Source organism: Camelus bactrianus, chromosome 16 (genome assembly GCF_048773025.1).
Source record: "Camelus bactrianus isolate YW-2024 breed Bactrian camel chromosome 16, ASM4877302v1, whole genome shotgun sequence".
NCBI classification, from domain to species: domain Eukaryota; kingdom Metazoa; phylum Chordata; class Mammalia; order Artiodactyla; family Camelidae; genus Camelus; species Camelus bactrianus.
The window spans coordinates 43,235,203-43,255,588 of NC_133554.1; the positions used below are offsets into that span (position 1 = coordinate 43,235,203).

Below are 20,386 nucleotides of genomic sequence, written 5' to 3' on the forward strand. Positions count from 1 at the left end.
CCAGGGAAGGGGAGGACCGCAGGGAGTCCAGCCTCTGCCCTAGAAGCTCTCCTCACCCAATGTGAGCCGGCCTCTCGGGCCCTCAGGGTCAGCCTGCCCCCATCCCACCCTGGCTGTGGGCCATAGCTGTTCTGGCTGCCCTGGCACTGCAGGCTCCTCCTGGCTCCCCTGCCTGCTTCCTCCCCAGTCTCACCCCTCATAGCACCCTGGTCAATTTTCTCTGACTCCTTCCTCTCCCTGGTCCCCTCACAAACATAAATCCAGCTCCAATTCTCCTATTTTCAGTCACCATCTCAGTGCCTTTGACCTGAACCAGCCCAGCCTTCCTGGTGTTCCCTCCTCTGGCCCAGCCCCTCTGTCCCTCTCCCGCACGGAATGACTTGTCTAGACCAGTTCATTCCTGAGCTTGAAAGCGTCAGCTGACTTCCGAACCCTGCCCTCTCCCACTAAGCCCCAATTCCTTGGTTTGGCCTCAGCACGGCTCCTCGCCCTTCCCTGCCATTCCCTTTGCTTGGAATTCCCTCTGACTCATTCCTCAAAGTCCACCTCAAAGGTCACCTGCCCTGGGAGACATCCCTACAGCAGCTTGGGTCCCCCACCCCGGCAGGTCCAGCCACTCCCTGTCAGCTCCAGGAGGACTTCATGTGCCCTTTGTCAAGAGCCTGTCCCCACATCCTGTAGATGACAGCCTGCTGCGCTGGAGGTGGGCTGCAGAGTAGGACCTGTATTTAATCAGTGGAGGTCCTGGTACCCAGCAGGGCCTGGCACACAATAGGTCTTGATGTGGTGTTTAGCAGCACTTGGCTTGTCGCAGGCCGGCCTCTTATGTGTAGCGCATTGACTGAGGGCCCCTGTTCTCTGCCAGAGCAAACACTCATCTGCCTGCCCAAGTGGGTGGCAGCAGCCTGGGCTGTTTCCGGCTCTGCCCTTACCCTGTTGTTCACCCACTCCGGCCCCGGCTTCTTGGTGGTGTCCCAGAGGGGGGGAATCCCAGAGGAGCAATGAGGTCATGCCTGGCGAGGGCTTGGAGATCCTCAGAGAAAGGCACCTCTGTAAATGTGGCTGTGATTAACCCTGTTGGCACCCATTCTGTGTTTTAATTGCCCCGCCAACGGCCTGGCTGAGCACCCACAGCTGGGTTCCCAGGGTTGAGAGCTGGCAAGTCTGGGTTGGGGCCAAGAGGAACCAAGGTGAAGTGGGAGTCCCCTTCTCCTGAGGCACAGGATAGTCATGGCGAGTGGGGCCTGCAGCTGCGCTGACCTCGCCAGCCTCTGCAGCCTTTCTGTCATAAGCCTGAGGGTGCTGTAACTACAGCTCTGTCCCCAGAGACACCGTGTGTTGTCTCCTGTCCTTCGCCTTAATTTCCTGAGGCCAGAAGAACTGTCCTCAGTATTACCTTCCTGCGGCCTTTACTTCAGCCCACACGTGAACCCACAGGGAGCCCAGTGTTACTGGCGGGGACAGTGCCAGGTGACTACAGGCCCCTGGGAGCTCAGAGCCTGTTGGGGGATGAAGCACAGGAGAAACCAGGACATCCATCAGGATTGCAAACAGTAGAGACCAGGGCTCAAGGGGGCTGAGTGGGGACCGGTGCCGCGGGCCGGGGCCAGGCGGCTGGCTTAGGTGCAGGAAGACCACCAGAGTTGACAGGCCCTAGCTCAGACCTGAGCTACTGAGGCGGAGCTGGGGAGTTAGTGGTGTGGGGAAGAGAAAGACGTGCGTGGCGTGCTCAGGTAGGAAGACGAAATGGGAATGTGAAAGGGCAGGGTGCTGGTGATTGTGCCCCTTTTTGCTCCTTAGCTTGGGCCACAAAAGCCTTCCAGAACAGGGCCCCGCTGCCACCAGCAGCCAGCTGAACATGGAGTTCCTAGAGCACTTGCTCACTTCAGCCTTGAGACTGGGATCCACGGGATCAGCCTCTCTTGGAAAAAGGGAGACTAATGCCTTCCCCCAGGGCAGTACCAAGGCCATCGGAGGTCCCGACTCACAGCTCCCTATTGAAGGCTGAGGCAGAGGAGGGCGAGGCTGGCCATTAAACTGGGGTCTTTAACCCGCACCCCCTCAACCATGTGTTGAGAGAATCCTCCTTTCTTCCCTTCATTCCACAAAGGAAAACAAGGTTGGTTGGCAATTTAGTATAATTAGGCCTTTTACATCCCCCCTAGGACCCTTGTCCAACTCCTGTCTGAAAGGTGGTACAGAGAAGCTACAGTGACGAAGAGTTGCTTGGCAACAAGTTAAAGTAGTATTGGATTATAACTCAAAGTATAAAATAAATATCCATGAGTCCATACTGATAATAAATGAGTGACTGAACAAAAAATAAGGGAGAAGAAGCCAATCTCCCATGTAGAAGAATTCCAAGTAATCCATGTAGATGTCCTGCCCTTCAGGAGGTAGAACATAACTCCTCATTCCTTAAGTGTGGGCAGCACATAGTGACTTTCTTCCAAAGAGCATCGTATGGAAAGGGAGAAAAAGAGTAACTTGACAGTGGAAAAACCCAGCAAACCTGCCAAACCCTACCTCAGCCAGGTGATCAAGGTCAACATCAACCCTTGATGTGATACGAGAACAGTACCTTACCTCTGTCGTCCTCCTCTCCAAAAAACATAACCCGTCTAATCACACACACACAAAAAAATCATACAAATTCCAACAGAGGGGCCTCCTACAACATGCCGGACCTGTGCCCCTCAAAGCTGTCAAGGTCATTAAAACACAAGGAAAGTCTGAGAAACTACCACAGCCAAGAGAAGCCTAAAGAGACAGGATGACTAAATGTAATGTGGGATCCCGGAATAGAAAAAGGACATCAGGGGGAAACTAAGTAAATGTGAATAAAGTTTGGAGGTTCAGTTAGTAATAATGTATCAATACTGGTTCTTTTGCTGTCACAATCTACCATCCTAACATACTTAAGTGGCAACAAGAGGGGAAACTGGGTGTGGGGTATATGAGAACTCCCTGATATCTCTGCACTAATTCTGTAAATCTAAAACTGTCTAAAAGAAAAAGTTTATAAAAGAAAAAGACAGAGAGAGAAAGAAAACAAGTAGTGTGGCTCTGCCCTGGCCAGAGTACCGGTGGCAGGACAAAGAGCTATAAGGCCTGAAAAGAGAGGGAGGCAGGTGAAGCAGGCGGCTGCTTTATTTCAGAATAAGGCGCTGCAGCCACACCCCTGCCCCCGCACCTGGGAGCCCTGGGCCCAGGTGACCTGGGCAGCTACCAGCCTCAAGAGACAAAGCAGAGGGAAGTCTGAGTGTGTTTCTGCCTTGTCCTGAAGGACAGGTCGCCACTGCTATGGTGTGGTGCCTCCTGGCACCTCAGCTGTCTGGGGACTAGGGAGTAAAGGGCCCAGGCCCAACATCCTCTAAAGTCAGGCGGAGGTGGGGGAGGGACACACTTCCCTGTTGGCAGGAGGAGAAGGAACCATGCACCCAAGGGCTTGGAGGGTAGTAGGGCTGGAGAGCCAATCCTTGGCAGAGTTCTGGTACACCAAAGGAAGACCAAGGTGACAGCAGTGCAGAATCCAGGGGACGAGGATGTTCTCCAGGAAAGTGTCCAGCGTGGGGGCACAGAAGTCCCGAGCTTTGTCTGTTCTCCAATTGTGCTGGTCTTCCTCTCCCTCTGGGACATGATCAGATACAACCAGAGCCTTGCCTGGGTGCTGAGAGGCTGCTGGCTCATGGTGGGTGCCCGGCCTTGGGACGCTCCCAACTGCTGGTCCCACAGAAGAAGTCCTCCGGGAGCTCACTCAGGAGTCCATCCAGGTCATCTGCAGTGGGGGATGGAGAGGGCGGGTAGACTTAGTGTCAACATCAGGGCTCCCTGTGACTTAGAGCCAAAGCTCTGGCCTTTCAGGGGGGCCTGGACCTGGCTGCACAGTCAGGGAGGTGGCATCCCCTGGGCAGCGGTACGCCCGCCAATGGGCCTGAGGCTGGCCTGACTTCCATCTTCCCTCTGCTCCCCATACACCCACACACAGCAAAAGGTAGAAGCATTCTGCCGAGAAAGAGACTCCGACTGGACCTTAGTGGTTCCTCTCCTTCGACCGAGAGACACAGTGCCTGAGCAGAAAGGCTTCAGAGGTCCCCTAATGCAACCTTCTCGCTGGACAGAGGGAGAAACAAGGCTGGAAAAAGTCATTAGATGTGTTCAGAATCACACAGTTCAGTAATCTGGTTTCTCATCTGAAGAATGGGAGACATCATGATCCCCTTCCACAAAGTGCCTTTGTTGGCGCAGGAACGAAAGTACCTGTTCCTGACTACAGTTTTCAGATGGGGTGCCTGTGTCTGAGAACATGGAAAACAGCTGGTCTCAGTAGCCGCTATTGCTACTCTGCTTGTTAACAACAGCAGCTAACACGTCCTGGGTCCTTGCCCGGCACAGGGCTGCACACGTTATAATCGTCACTTTGCCTCAGTCTCATGGTCCCTCTCGTCACAGTTTGTTATAATTCCTACTGAACCTGAGAGAAAGAGGTCAGACAACCTGCCCACTATCCATTTGGTGCCAGAGCCACAGCTTCCAACTAGAAAACGTCTGCTGAAGGGATGGGACCAGGCAGCCCTAGAGTCAGTCGGGCTGGGAATGACAGCTGCGGAGGCGCGCTCCGGGTCTGGCACCAAGCACCCGATACACACTGCTACTAGAGGGACAGAAGTCACTTTGGAGGCATTCAAAATTAATTAAGGTGACCAGCACTGTGCTCAGGAAGGAGAACTAGAATTTGATTATAACAAAAAAAGTTGCTCCTCACTAGCTACACCATGACTGTCTGGACAGACACTAGGTTAAATGAAGGGGAATGAGCAGCAGTGCGGGCCTAGGAAAATGAGAATCAGAGCAGGAATGTGTATTTGTGTCTCCCTGTCCTATCCTGCCACCACCAGCCTCTTTCTGCTTGGCAGGTCTGTCCCTGTGGTGGAGATGTGACACCAACTATAATACTCTATAGGTGACTCTCCTCATTCTTCCTCCATGACCACTGGCAACCTTCTGATGATGGTTTGCCTTGTCATCAAGCTTACTTAGAAGAGAGTGCAAGATTTGAGAGACGATTCCAGCATAGGGGGTAGATAGTTTTTCATACAATATAAATAAACAGGCACTGTGGTTTATCCACTGGTCTACTATGAATCTGGTTAATGTGGAGAAACCTACCCATAATCCCATGAACTTTAGGTCCAGATAGGACTGAACCTATGTAATCGAACAAATAGGGACCAGATCTGGACTGTGTTAGCTTCACCTGGGTGATGCGCCCTCCTGAGGAACAAGTTGGTCCTCCCCTAAGAGGTCTGTTTTGGGGCCTCTCAGGTCTGTATCCTGGTCCCACCCTAACCACGTGGGTGTCTGACCCTTCAGCACTGCCTGGAGGGCCTCGAAGCTTTAGTCAAGATGGGGAAATCTGCCTGTGTGGTCTGGCCATCAGCCCATGGAAGACTCAAGGATGGCGCCAGTCGATCTCCTTGTGGCTAACGGCATATGGCCTGGAAATGGGGGAGCTGCGGGTCAAATTCTTTGTGTTAATTAGTTTGTGGTCTGCAGCCTTGCCAGAGAAGATACCACATCTGATTTCTGTAAGATTCTGTAAGATCCAAAGGTTCACAGAAGGAGGAATAAGATGCGGCCAGAACAGTGTGGCTGAGCTATTCAAGAGGAAACAGAAGGAGAACCTCCTTTGCTTCTGGGTGGGCTGATGACCTTACCTGCCTCTGGGAGTTCTTTCTCAGGGGATGCCCCTGCCTCTGGGTTCTGTGCTGTCCTGAGGCCTTTCCCAGGCTTCGCAGTCTCGTGCTGGAGGCTGTCATGGAAGCTTCCTGGATCCTGGGGACAGAGGATCTGGTTACCAATGACTGTGCCCCTGAATCCCTCTGGACAGTACCATCTCTACCCAGACAACCTCAAAGGAATAGGTGGAGACTCAGGAAAGACAGGACAGAAGAATGTGGCAGGGCCCGACACCCAGGGCCATGCAGCGGGGAGGGAGCTGAAACACCAAACACCTCAAACAGCAAAAAAACAAAACAAAAACAAAAACAAAACAAAAACAAAAACAAAAAAATTTTTGGCTGATTTTCTTTTCTAATTCTGTTGGTATCGATGTTTTAGGGAATCTATATAAATGGAGCAGAGAGTGAAAAGACCATTCATAAATATGTCGCAGAGTTAGCCTGGAATTAAAAATGACCTGTTACCAATCCCCAGACTAGCTGATACATGAATAGGCAATTAAAATTAGTAATTAAACCTATTAACCATGGTTAACCCTAAGGAATGGAAGTGGGGAAGGGTCAGTTTCACATTTGCTTTATTCTGTATCATTTCAATTTTTTTCAACAAGTGTGGATGACTTGAAATGTACAAAAAAAAAAAAATGATTTTTCAGAAGTTGGGTAGTATTCCAAGAATGTAGAAAGTTAGGGAGAAAGATGAGAGAAATGGAAGTAGCAAGTTAGAGCTAAAGATGTAACTCGACTGGAAGTCATCGAGTCTAACCCCCTGGTTTTATAGATGAAGCAACAGCAGGGGAGGGGACAGGACTTGCCCAAGGTCATGTTACAAATTACCAGCAGAGCAAGTACATAACCCAGGTCTCCAGACTCCCAGGCCAGGCCATGACAACAACCCAGGATCCCAGGAAGGTGGGGATGGCCATAGAGGGGACCCTGAGTGCCAAGTCAAGGCCAGGCTCTGCACTCTCACCCTGGAGTGGATCTGCCTGGAACCTAGTCTCCCTCAATTCCCAAAGGGGGTGTCCCCACCTGAGTTCTGGGCCGATGCCCCCTCACCAGAGGCAGAAACCAGGAGGGAAGATACAAAGCAAATGACGGGCTCCCCTGACAGACTGTAGCTCACTGTTCTCAGCACTGCCATCTGATCCTCAGTCACATACTGAGGGCCACCACCCCGTCATGGACCCTCAACTCGGTTAGTTCTCAAGTGACTACCATCCTCTCCGATGTTCAAGTCTGCCATCAGACGCTCGGGGATCACCAAGAAGCCAGCTGCTCCTCTAGGTCCTATTACTATGCCATCTGGCAGGTGGCTGGACCAGGGACAGCATGAAAATGGCCCTTCCCCAAAGGCATCTCTTCATCTCAGGGCAACTGCTTTCACACTTCTGCTCCCCAGGATGGAGGAGGGGAAGAAATCAGAAGATCCAGGCAGCAAGTGGCTCTCCTAGTCCCCATTCCGCCCTGCTCCTCTTACCTTGGGGAAGGGCTGAGATGGCTTGAGGAAGTTCCCATCCCCAGGATCTGGACTGTAAATGTGGACCAGGTTGTTGGGTGTCACATTGAGGTAGTGATTTCGGAGTGAAGGAGAAAACACTCCAATCTGGAGGAGAAGAAGGGGGAGGTCAATGACCTGATGGAGCACGAGGTGCAGCTGAGTGGCCACTCAGTCCCTGCCTGCCTCTCCCTTAGTGGTCTCTCACCAGACTCACACAAATCACTTCTGCCCCAGCCCTGGTGCCAGAACCAAACCACTAACCATACCCTCGGCCCCTCATAGCACAACCCTTACCTCCATCTACCCTCTGAAGGATGGGAGTTGGGCCCCTACTTAGCTCCAGTAAGCCAGGGTCTAGCCCAGCCGCTTCTTGGCTGGGTCCAGGGAGGGAAGGGAGCCAGAGAGACAACTGGGAGCCTTCTCCAGGGCAGGAGCGGGGAGAGGTCCCCGTCGGGAGCTCCCATACCTGTTTTAGCAGCAGCACTGAGCCAGGCTTCAGCTCATTCTGGCGCGTCTCCAGCAGCAACCTGTGCACCGTGCCCTGCATCTCTCCTGCAAATACCACACCACCTATCAGTCTCAGGGTCAAGGGCACAACAGCACCTGATTTGGGGCCTGGCTGGGAAGTTGGTTGCTCACTGCCTCAATTTTTCCATCTGAAATTGGAGGGGCTGACTCCTCCTCACCTCCTGACTTCAATGGAGGCCACTCACCAGACACTCCAGGGGCCTAACTCCTCACCCGTGGGGTCCTTGAAAACCACACTGGCGTCCATTGTGCTCCGAGTCAGGGACTTGATCATCACCGCCATGGTGGGGACCTTATTCCTGGGAAGCTGCTTCAGGGCTGCCTGGTTACAAGAAGAGGCATTTGCTGAGCCAGCCATGTCCCACCTGTAAGGTTCCCAAGGATGCCAGGGCAACCGGGGGGGAGGAGGGGGACAGAGAACAGGTGTGGTGATGATCTTCCTTTGTGGGGGCAAAGGGGCAGTTTAAAAGGCTTGTCTCATCTCTCTCTGGCAGACCTGAAGCTGACAGGCCCTTCTTTTTTCCCCTGCTGCCTCCCTTCTTTTGTGTATTTATGTGTATGTATTTATACAGCGCTCCACCATGGCAGGCCACAGGCACGAATATATTAACACATGTACTAAGATGTGTCTGCACAGGACCCTTGACCTCTAGGGAGCTCTGAGGGTAGCAGTGTGCTTACCCCACCCTATCCAGGGCCCAGATGTGCAGAGACACACCAATAACCCACCCTCTCCTTCCACCTGTGCCTGATACTATGGATGGCAGTGAGAAGAAAGGTGATTGGAAGGTACAACCAGAGGGGCTTCATGCTGCTGCTCAGAGATCAGCCTGGGGTAAGAGGGCGCAAAGAGAGAGCCCCTTTCCTAAGGTGGAACAGGGCAGTAGGTTGGTGAAAGGGATAAAAATGGTCTTCCCTTCGAGTCTCAGCACCCAGGACTATTACCTTCCGCAGCACCATGATGATGCTGTAGGTATAGAGGAAACAGGTGGGGTCTCTCTCATCCAGGCCCAGAGCAGATTTCATGGTCAGCCAGGGTCCTCGTCCAAAATCTTCTTCCACCGATGCCTGGGAACTAGTAACAATCTGGCAGCAGAGAGCAGAAGGGGAGCCTGCATTAATGGATCCACCCAGCTACAGACCTTGATTGAGACAGGATGGAGGGGTGAATTCCCTGCAGCATGGTGGCCAGTCTCTCCATTTATCTCCAAGGTCAGAAAATAGTGTGTGAAAACTTGCGTATCACATCTTTCACTTGCAAGCAATAGCAAAAGTGCTCCTTAATTTAGGTTATTTTAAATCAGGTCCTGACTTTAATTACATTGAAGCAAAAGGCTAACCATGTTTGTCTCTTGTAATAGACTGAAACAGTCTTGGGGCTAGGGAGCCCCCATGTACATGAACATGCTTCCAGGTAATTGTGAAACAGTTATATTGTACTTGCGATGACTCTAGCTTTAATTGTTCACTTTTTTATATTAAAAAACACTTTGAATCCAGATGAGTATTTACCACTTTGGATCTGAAATGGACTGGTGGATCTGCAGAGCTGTAGCAAAGAGAGAAATGTCCAGAGGGAACTAAAAGCGAAAGTGGGTCTGAGGGCAGAGCAGGTCAACCAGAATCCCAGGGAGGAGGGAGGCTGGGTCTCTCCTACTAAAAGAGAACCCACCAGAGGCAAGATGAAGGCAGATCCTCCCTAGCTCAATTCCCAGAAACCTGAGAGGAAGGTTTCCCGAGATACTGTTTCCTGATACTTATTACACTCTCCTCCCCTGAGGGAAGATGGAGTTAGCTGGGCCTTTCTTAGATGGGAAAGAAGCCTGGACCCATAGCATCAGTTAACGCCTGTTTGGCATCAGTACAAGCTTCACTTTATGCCAGTGAAATTGCCACCTCCCTAAACTGCCTTTCCCAAATGCCCTTTGGTGGGTGACCCCAGGGAACAGGCCAAGCAGCACCAACTCTGATTCTTAGCTCCTGAAACAGGCAGGGATGTCCCTTACTCTTAAATGACACCCAGGAAGTTAACATTTACAGGGAATTAGTTACCTCTGTCTGGAATTTAGCCAGAGCACCGTGAGTTGGAGTCTGGGGCGTGGAAACCATGATGTCGTCCAGATTTTTCCCACTGTGCTACGAGGGGAGAGAGGAGAGAAGACGGGAGCAAGCTCAGCAGCTGTTATTTACAAGTACAGCTTCTTGTCTGGGTTACATAATGCGTGCAGGAAACTATCAGGGACAATTAACACATATTACATCTCTCCTAACGAAGTCTCAAGAGCCTTGTTGGCAGCTCAAAAAAGATGCTTTGGGGATCGTTTTGGGAATGTGAGGAAGCTGGAGCTGGCCCAGGAACAAAACCCAGGGCTTCCTGGAGAGAGCAATGAACTGGAGAGGCCTGTGATGAGTAAAAAAGCAGCTTTCCCTTCTCAGGGACCTTACCCTTCCCTCAGAGACCCAGCCTGGGAGTAATGTAGACAGCCTGCTTGGACTTCTCTGAAAGTGCCAAGGAAGAGCAAGTAACAGGTAGAAATTGTTTCAGACACCCTTCAAATGTACACCCTTACAGAGAAAAGGGGTTTACTGATCACAACTAGGCCAGGTCCTCAGAGTACAATAATCTAGGATCTGATCCAAGACCAGTTTGATGGACCCTGTCCCTCCACTGCTGCCAAAATCCAAACTCCCAGCACAGCCTCCACTGCCCCACGTTGAGCCCACACACCAGCCACAATGAGTGGTTCTGTGGCTCTCCAAGAGCATCCTGCTCACATGAGTCTGTGCCTTTGCACATGCTCTCCCGTCTTCCCACTGCTGAAATGTCCTCCAGGGGACAGCTATCACACACACGTCTGTAAACCTCCGACTCATCCATCCAAAGCCCACTGAGCAAGCCTGAGGGTCCCAGGGTCTCCCCAGCACCCAGGGAAGGACTTCTACTCTCACTGTCATTTTACATATAACCATTTGTTCGCCTCTGCTTCTGCAAGCTCCTCAGGGCGGGAACTATTTCTATTTTAATCTCTATATTCTCAGTTCCAAGCAAAGTGCCCAGCATCCCCCAGTCTTTAGCAAGTATAAGTGAATGACTCTTCCTGCCCTGGTGCTAATAAACAGTAGGTGTTCAACAAACGTATGGAAATTGTGAGGGTTCTCAGAGCCTTAAGCACCTCTCTCACATGTGGGTTTTCAAGTATTCAATTCTTCCCACTTCTTCCGACTTCTTCCACAGCTTTGGAAACCCTCCCTCTCTGCATTTCCTTCCTCCACATCCTGAGGGGTGTGGAGACACCGGGACTGGGCAGTGCTGGGACTCTGCGTTGTCCCCCACCCTCAGCGTCCTGGAGAGCTCAGGCTTTGGCCAGATAGAAGCTGTCACTCACCTGGTGAGGCAGGAGCCCTGCTGGGCCAGGAAAGCGGCGCGTTTTGGCACAGGTGGTGGGGTGGGTGGGCTGCTGGGGTGTCCGGCTGGCAGCAGTGACCAGCCGCACCAGGTGGTTGGTGACTACTGGCGTCTGCAGAGCTGCTTGAGGGACCAGGGAGGGACGAGGGCCCTTTGGGGTACGGACAGGAGACACGACAGGAGATGCTGGAGCTTGGGTTTGTAAGGGCCCCCGAGGAAATAATCCAGAGATGGTCCTTGAGGGAGTAGCACAGCTTGAGTTGGGAGTTCGTGGTCTGGGAAAATGAGGTTTGCCACTTAAGCAGGTGTTTGCAGACTGGAATGGCTGACCAGGGAAACGAGTTTGAGGGCTGCTATGAACAGGCCTGCCAGCAGCATGGAGAGGCTGGGGTGCTCGAAGAGCGGCACCTCTGGGAGAGACCTCCCAGTGGGGTTGCTGAGCACAAACCATTGAAGCAGTTGGGACAGGAAGGCTACCCGTGGTACCAGGTCTCAGGTGAGGCTGTGGCGTCTCCCAGTGGACAACGGGATCTGGAGGCTCACCCTGGGCTGATACAACACCAGTTATGTGGGTGGCAGGCATGGGCCCCTTCTGGCAAGATCTGCTCAGATCAGCTACCCGGGCCTTTTTAGCCAGTGTTGAGTCCTCCCGCTGCCAGGTGGCCTCTCTGCTAACTCCAAGTTCCAGCTCCATGTTGGGCCCCTCGAGCTCCATGCTTGCCAGGACTTCATCAAATTCATCTTGTTCAGGCCCCTCAAAGCCACCAATCACCTGCCGTTTGCTCTCTAAAGTGAGCTGGGGGTGGGAGGCTGAGGACTGGGGTCTGGCTGGCTCTTTGAGCACTTCTGTCAGGGTCACTCTTCTCTGATTCCTAGTCCAGCTGCTGGGCGAAAAGACAGGCCCGAGGGGAGCTGTTCCTGTGGAAGGTGGACCCCCGACCGCCCTGGGCATGCTGGAGGTAGGGAGGTGGAGTCCCAGAGCTGGCAGGCCCAAGGCCTCTGAAGGAGCAGCAGGGCATGGCAGCAGCTGCCTGGGAGCCTGTGCCTGCGCAGCATCCTGTGGCCGGGAAGAGACAGGTCTCAGGCACCCCGTATTCACAGGCCGTGAGCGAGCAAACTGGTTCTCTGCATCTTCCACGGCAGACAAGAAATCCTACAAAGAAACAGAGACAGTGGGTCTTGGTATCTGGAAATCAAGAAACACTCTGTTTTTCCTGTTTCAGGCAGGTGGTATATATGTGTGTGCAGATATGCTCAAAGAAACCAAGGAGTGAAAGGCAGTGGTGGACCCTCCCACCACCTTTGAGGCTACCACCAGCCTTCTACCAGACATATTCTAAGACTAAGTCTTCAGGTAGCTTCTCTCTCTTTCTTTGATCTCAGGGGCGTCGGCAGGGGAGGGGGGAGTTGTGGCAGTTGGGGGAACAGTAGAAGCAAATGAACCAGGTCATCAAGGAGTCAAACAGATCACCCAAGGTCACACACCCATCTCAAGGAAATCAGCACTCTGTGGTGTCCAGCCTGTGCACAAGGGATCCCCAGCTGGTCTTGCTGCCTGTCCTCGACCCACTCCTCACCCCATCTCACACACACACACACACACACACACACACACACACACACACACACAGCCTTCAGTAAGCCAGAGAGGCCTTGGAGCCAGCACAATAGGCAGAAGTTAAATATAGCTTTTCAGGCAAGTTAAATTAAGTATGGATTCCAGTTGGGAAGCAAGGTGAGATTGACACCTTCAAGAGCAACAGACCTGTTCCGAGGGTGTTTTTGAGTCAGAACTGCTGATTTAACTGACAGGAAGGTCCCCTCCACCAATACATCCTGATGCCGCATTGGATTGCCTAGGTTAGAGAAAGGTTTCTTCCTGCTTTGTGTATTACCAGGAGAGTAGCACACTCCAACCGGACTACTTTCAAATTTAGTAATAGTAATAATATTAGAATTACAACAGCAAGAAAGTCCTCATGACCCTGGGGGTTGATAAAGCCCTTTTCTCTTGAAGAGCTAACTCTCAGACATGATGTCATCTGCCTGGGAAGGGGGAAAGGGACTGGTCATGGAACAGAAACCTGAGCTGTCAGAGTCCTTCACTCTTAAATCCATTACTAGCCTAGCAGTCCTACCGTGACCTGGTAAGACCAGGAGGTCACTTTAACGGTCACTTTTTCAGCCTGTAATTACCCACCTTCAAAGCTGAAAGACAAAGACAAGGACACATCTCCTTGCCAAAGCTGGCAGTTTTGAATTATTTGTAGAAATAAAAATCAATAAACGACAAGTTCATGCTGCACAGTGCAGGGAACTACACTCAATATCTTGTAGGAACTTACAGCGAAAAAGAATATGAAAATGACTATCTGTATGTTCATGTATGACTAAAGTACTGTGCTGTACACCAGAAATTGACAACAGTGTAAAGTGACTATATTTCAATAAAAGATATATATATATATATATATATATATATATATATACACAAAAAAAAAATCAAGTCTCCAAATGATAACAAAACATTTGACATTTGAAAAACCTCACTGCGTGCCAGGTATCATGTAAAGATTTTACCAGAATTCTCTCCATGGATTCTCACAATGGCCCTATGAATAGGTACTATTATTATCCCTGTTTTATTACGGCTACAGAAACCGAGACTCAGAGAGGTTAAGTAACTTCACAGAACCAGGGCTGGGACCAACACGTGCCTCTGTCACCATGTCTTGGGGCCTCAACGAATGAAACAAGCCAGAGATGGAATTTTAAGAGGTCTGAGGAAGGTCTGTTTTTCCCTTCAAGCCTCAGGTTCCAAAAGCCTCAGAGGAAGGGAAGTGAGAGGTCCCCGGCGTAGCGTTCACCATCTTACTAGGCACAAATTAGGCATCTGGACAAATTCTAAACGTGATTTTTAAAGCAAAGCTCTGTGAGACAAAATGTAGGTCTGAATGGCTTCTCATTGATCAAATAGAGCATCTCTACTCTATGAATGTAGTTTAGTAGTTTCCATGTACATTAGCCTGGAGTCAGGAGGCCAAGACCTCATCCTGGCTGTGGGTGCTGCATTCTTAAGCAGGTTAATTCACTTTTGACTCACTTAAATCCTGCTTCTTTCTGAAAAGGATTTGAGAGAGCAATTTCCAGCCTCCCAGTTGAAACTGTGCCTGTTAGATCTGAGTGGGCATACAGTTTGGAGATCACTGGTTCACCCAGAAATCAGAACCCTGCCTGGGCCCATCCCCAGAAATTCTGATTTAATTGGTGCATGGTGGGGCCTCGGCAGGGGTGATTCTAGTATGCCAGCTTCAGATCTAGTCTAATCCTTCATCTTCTGAGTAGAGAGACAGAAGGGAAGAACATTTGAGGCAGAAGAATACCCTGCATGTTGTAGAAGAGAAATTAGGAGGCCAGGGAATGAAGTACTTTGCCCTGGCTCACGAAGCCCCTTGGTGAGCTGGCCTCCTGCCAACCAGTAACTGTGCTGTCCTGGCTCTTCATAAACTTTCTTCCCACCTCAAGTGCATCATCATGAAAGTGAATCAAATCACCTAAATGACATCCATTCCAGGCAGGGGCCCCTATAATTTAAAGGTATGATAATTAAGCAGCTCAGTCTGTCTCTCTGGTTTTTTATTTGTTTCTAAGACAGTGAAGTGGTTTGTTTACATTTCTCAGCTTCTCACAGACCAAAAAGATACACACGTCAAGTAAAAGGGGACTTGGGCAGACTGCTCCAAGATGTTCTGGGCCTAGGGGTTTACATCTTAAGATCTCCTCTGCCATCTCTGATCACCAACACTTCCTTACCTCATCTTCAAACTCCTCTTCCACAGCAAACAGCTTCTGCAGACTGCAGGTCTGAAAGGAAAATAAAGCAATTGAGGTTAGAGGAGAAATACTGCTTGCAAGTACATTCTGTCCTCACGGTGCTTCTTCCCAATTCTAACAAGACTGTAAGGTGTGCTGTTTTCTGTTTGTTTGGTTTTTTGTTTTTTTTTTTTTTTTACTAGTCTCAAGGGGGAGGAATAAGGGACAAGGAGAGAAGAGATGGGATTTACTTAAAGACTCAGATGATTTAGAATCCTTTCCTGTAAAACAATTTACTCAGGTCCATCTGCGTTCGTTGTAAGAAGAGGAAGAGGGCACAGGGACGGCTGCCCAGGGACCCTGGGTCATTCTTTAGACTCACCCCTGTCTGTGCACGTGGGCCTTGATTTTGCAATATCCCAAAGTGACACTACCATAAATCCAAACATGCCGAGCACAGTGGCCTTGATTCTGAACGCCAAGGTAGTGGTTTCCTCCTATCTAATCCAATACTCAAAAGCTAGAAACCCAGGAGAGTAGGATGCTCCCGAGTCCACAGTTCCTTCTTTCTGGGCAGCAGGGCTGTTGTGGCCAGCATTAAAAGTGGGTCAATTCTAGAGTCAAGGTCTGTGCCTAACCCCAGATGCCTGAGCAGCAATAGCTACAGTTAGGGAGACCTACCCCCCACCCCCAACCTCCTCAAAGTCAAGGATCAGACTGGACAGGTTAGGGGGAGACGGTCAGGCCCAGGAGGTGTGACGTCTGAGCGCACCGGAAAGGAAGAGCAGTTCTCCAAGATGAGACGGAAAGCAACAGGCGGGAAACTGAGGCCCAGCGGGTGGGTGGAGAGACCTTCCCAGGGTGTCGGGTGTGTCCTTGCCAAGTCCTGACTAGAGCCCAGGTCTGCCAACCCCACCATGCTCTCCCCCAAACCCTAACCCGGCACTGCAGCTCGCACGGGGCTGAGGGGCTGGAACCCAGAAGGCAGGTCCCTAGGGCCCGGCGACAAGGCGGCCGGGCCTTACCATGGCGACGGTCGGTGGGCTTCGGCCAGCGGGTTGGCCGGGCTGACCCCAACTCTAGGGGTCACGGGGCCCTCGGGTTTGGCCCCAGGAGGGAGGTTTGGAGCCCGGACGACGGTGTCTCTGGGACGAAGTCGGAAAGAGGCGTCTCTGCAAGCCGAGAGGGCCCCGGGGAGGGTCGCTGGGAAGCTGGAGCCGGCGCCCTAGGCCGCGTTCGAAGCCGCCGCCACTGCAGAGTCTCCGCCCTCTTAAAGGGGCGAACCTATTTCTATCCCGCCGACACAAAGGCCCTTCCTCTGCAATCTTCCGCCCCGGCCTTAAAGGGAAATGGATGTGCTCTCGGTCGCCCCCCAGCGGCCGGTAGGGTCCCATCGGCTTGTTGAATACGCGCTCAGGTGAGAGCAAAATCCGGAATTTGGGGTCGGTTACGTTCCATCCTGCCCACCCTCCTCTCTTGTGTTAAGCATACTAGAGACTGGGTACTACAGCATGACTCTTATTCACATCAGAATCCACCCTGTTGGTTTGTCTTCTGTTTATCCATCCAGCCATCCATTGATCCATCCATGTATCCATCCATTCATCCATTCTTGCAACACGTATTTATTAATCGAAGATATTCTCAGTTGGTGTCTTCTCATCCTTCACGTTTCAGCTTAGATCTCTGATCTTCCCTGTCACCTTATCTCTCAAGTATCATCCCTTCCCCATCACAACTGCAACTCCATGCTCACTTCTCCAAATACCTGCATAATTTCTAATTGTCATAGTTTACATCTTTATTGTATGTCTCCCTCACTAGAATATGAGCTCCATGAGGGTAGGGACCTTGTCTGGCTTGTTCAGCTTTGTATCCCCAGCACTTAGCACAAGGTCAATAAGGTTATTGAATGAATGACACAGTGACCACTGTGTGTCTAGCACAGTGCTTGACACTGGGGATGGAGAAATGAATGACTCCTTATGCTCTCAAGTTCACAAACAAGTCAGAGAGATACAGATCAAAAGATAGAGTCCAGGAGAGTTGTGCAGATAGACAGGCAGGGACCCAGTGATCTGGGAAGGCCAATTTTTGACACTGAAGCCTGCTGTGGTTATTGACCCTCAGTCTGACCTCAGTTTCCCTTCTTGCTTGTCACAAGAGAGACAGCTGGAGGGGCAGCTCGAGCTGCATACTTTTGAGGACTCAAACGGCAGGAGGAAGGTAGCTGACTTGAGTTCTTAACTATCTGATCTGAACCAACCCTGGATCTTCCCCAGGGTGGCCTGGCCTAGCCTGACCTCTGGGCAATCTATGGCTTCCATCATAGTTTCATGTGGACCACTTAACCTGTCATATATCAGAATGGAGGCCAGATGGTGATAAGAGAGGAAACCAGGACCTCTAACTCTCATCCAAGTTAGAAATTCCCTCACACCCTTTCTGTGCTTCTGAGCTGGGGGACAAAACCCCAACCCTCCCATTTACAGACTGCCTCTCCTCCCAGGAATCTCAGGCACAGCTCATCCTGCCCAGCTACGGATAGTCCTGGAGACCTGGTTACAGGTCTCCCGAGGATCTGGGCTCTGTCAGCTCCAGCGAAAGAGACATCACAGAGCCCAAAAGGTCAGGAGGAATACAACTCCTATCCACACTATAGTTCGCAGCTTCCAATTTTAACCATTGGCTCATTTGTCTTCACAAAGATCCTCTGCAGAGTGAGAGACAAGTATTACTTACAGATTAGGAAACGGAGGTCCAGGGGGAGACAGGACTCCCTCAGGGTCACACAGTCACTCAGTGAAGTCCTTATACTTTCTCCTCCATCATCTTTCTGAGTTCAACGAACTTGACTTCTGCTGCCCCACCTTCTATTAGAACCTAGTTGGGGATGGGGATGTTGGTTGGAGCAAATGGAAAATGTGAACTGGGGACATTTAGAGAGGGGCTGCCAGGACACAATGAGGAGGTTTTCTGTGACTTTTGAGTTGGGAAGGACCCCCATGCTGAAGGGTTCTTCCCCAAATCACATCTTCTCCTTATAGTCACTGTCATCTAAGGTAAAGGCAAGGACCGGGCCTCTGTGATGATGGGGCCCAGGTCCTCTTCCTTCTCTTAGAAGAGGGATTAGTGAACTTAACACTAATAACCAGGTTTGTGGCTAAAGAGACTCAGACCAAAAAGGAAGTGATGGGTTCAGGGAAAAGGGAAAAGTGAGTACTGGGACTAGGGGGGCCCATCCAGAAGACACCAGATCTTTAGCTGTGATGTGGGGTACAAAGGGGAATGTCTTCATAGTGCTATGATTTAATCCATAATAATAACCATTAGTGCTTCCTGAGCACTATCTGGGTTCCAAGCACTTTGCATGAATCAACTCACTTGTTCACTGTAACAAGTCTTGACACAGGGGCTGGGATCACTCTTGCCTTACCGAGGAGGGAAGGGGCAATGTCTTGCCCAAGCTCACCTAGCTAATAGGTGGTGAAGCTGAGACGATGAACCAGGCAGTCTGACTCCAACATACACAGGTTTAACCACTATGTTGTTTGCCTCTTAGAACTCCCAGGAACTGGGTTCTTACCCTGAGGCTTCAGGGATATAAGTCCTCTATAATTATATGCAAAATATCATGTGCCTGTGCACTCGTGCCTTGTTCTGAAAGAGAATCACAGCTTTCATTACATTTTCATAGGTCAGAAGGCAGTTGTCTTGCTCTTTCTCAGGACCAGGATACACCCTAACCCCGCCACCCCCTTGCATCCCATATTTGTCCGATTGCCTTACACTCCACATCAGGCCTTACCATCTCCCACCTGGACTGTGGCCGTAGCCTCTTGCATGGTCTCCCTAGTCCAAGCTCTCCTCCCTTCTGTCCATTCTTTCTAACATGCAAACCGGGTACTATTTTTCCACCATAAAAATCCTTCTATCCCTCCCAGTCACCTGAGGATGACATACAAAATCCCTAGGGCCCGCAGTGGCATCTGCTTCCCTGTCCTGTCTCATCTCTCACCCAGCCTTTCCATCAGAATCAGTCCCTCTCCACCCCTCTCATTCTTCATGCTCCAGGTCACATGCTACCTCCTCGGAGAAGCCTTCCTTAACTGCCCCAGGCAGACCCCTGGTGGTTTCCTTTTCCTTCCTTCCCGGCATTTGGAGGCTACCACTATTATAGATTAGGTCTCTTGTATGCCCTGATTTTCTTCAGATTTCCCTCACACCTCCCTGCTGAACTTTAAACTCTTTCAGGGCAACAACTGTGGCTTTTCATTTTTGTGAATCAGCACTTGGTACATGACCTGGCACACGGAAGACATTCAGCAAGCGTTTGTTCAATGACCTAATGCCATTTGTCAGAAGGGAGTGCAAATGAGTCTGGGCAACTCCATGCTCACTTCCTTAAATATTTACAGTTGTGAATGAGAAGCCTCCCCTTCTTAGGTACAAGGGAGAGCACACCTGGAGTGTGTGTGTGTGTGTGTGTGTGTGTTTGGAGACAACATGCTGCATTGGCTGTGGAGTTGGACAAATCTTGGTTCATATTTGACCTTGCTCCTAACTGGCTGTGTGACTCTGAGTAAGTTACTTAACCTTTCTGAACCCTAGTTATCTCCTCTATGAAAATGGACTAATACATCTTCCCCCTCAGGGTGGCTGTGAGAGTGAATGAATTAGTGCAGTGAAATGGCTAACTCCATGCCTGGCATGTTGGCAGGGGCTCAACAATGTGGGTTCCCTTCCCCCCAACTTGAGTTTGCAAACATGTGCTGTGATTTGTTATGGGAACCACATGGCTTGAGTTTGTATCTACTTCAGCATATTTGCAAATGCATTTCGTCCTAATTTGTATTTTTATCATATGAACAGTTGTATGAGACTCAGGGTGATGATGCGTGTTTATGTGTCTACATTTGTCTTAGTATGGACAGTGCCATCCGCTGGAAGTGTGTACACACACTGAGAGTATTGTGTGGTTGTGTTGGAGGGTGGGTGTCGCTTGTTAAATGAGTTTGTGGAGTGTGTGTGGAATTATGTGTTGTGAGCTGCATACAAGGGTGGGGATCTGAGTGTTTGAGGGTGGGGGAAGGGCTGGTCTGCTTGTGTGACTGTGTGTGTGAAGGCTGTATAGACCAGCACTGTTGCAAAGACCTTTCTGCACCGTCCAGCAGGGTACCCACTAGCCACTGGCTATTGAGCTGGCTATTGAGTACTTGAAACGTGGTTAGTGAGAAACTGAAGTTTTAACTGGTCTTGACTTGAATTAATTGAAATGTAAATAGCCACAGGTAGACTATAGACAGAAACCTCAAACAAGTGGTGTGCATCTTCCTCTCTCATCACAGAAACCCATCCATCACGTCCGGACCCTAGCAGAGAACTAGACTGGCTGGA

The 20,386-nt window shown here is 50.6% G+C and overlaps 1 protein-coding gene across 1 annotated transcript; it reads right to left on the reverse strand.

Annotated features, from left to right (window-relative positions):
- Window positions 1–303: 303 nt before the first annotated feature.
- Window positions 304–16,253, reverse strand: HROB (homologous recombination factor with OB-fold). Its single transcript, XM_045520023.2, has 10 exons — window positions 16,015–16,253; window positions 14,990–15,040; window positions 11,157–12,329; window positions 9,823–9,906; window positions 8,716–8,856; window positions 7,984–8,092; window positions 7,709–7,794; window positions 7,222–7,347; window positions 5,718–5,835; window positions 304–3,778 (listed from the first exon to the last, which is right to left on the reverse strand). Exons 1-10 carry the CDS (start codon window positions 16,015–16,017, stop codon window positions 3,687–3,689), a joined length of 1,983 nt encoding a protein of 660 aa, XP_045375979.1. The 5' UTR covers window positions 16,018–16,253; the 3' UTR covers window positions 304–3,686.
- Between the last annotated feature and the right edge of the window lie 4,133 nt (window positions 16,254–20,386).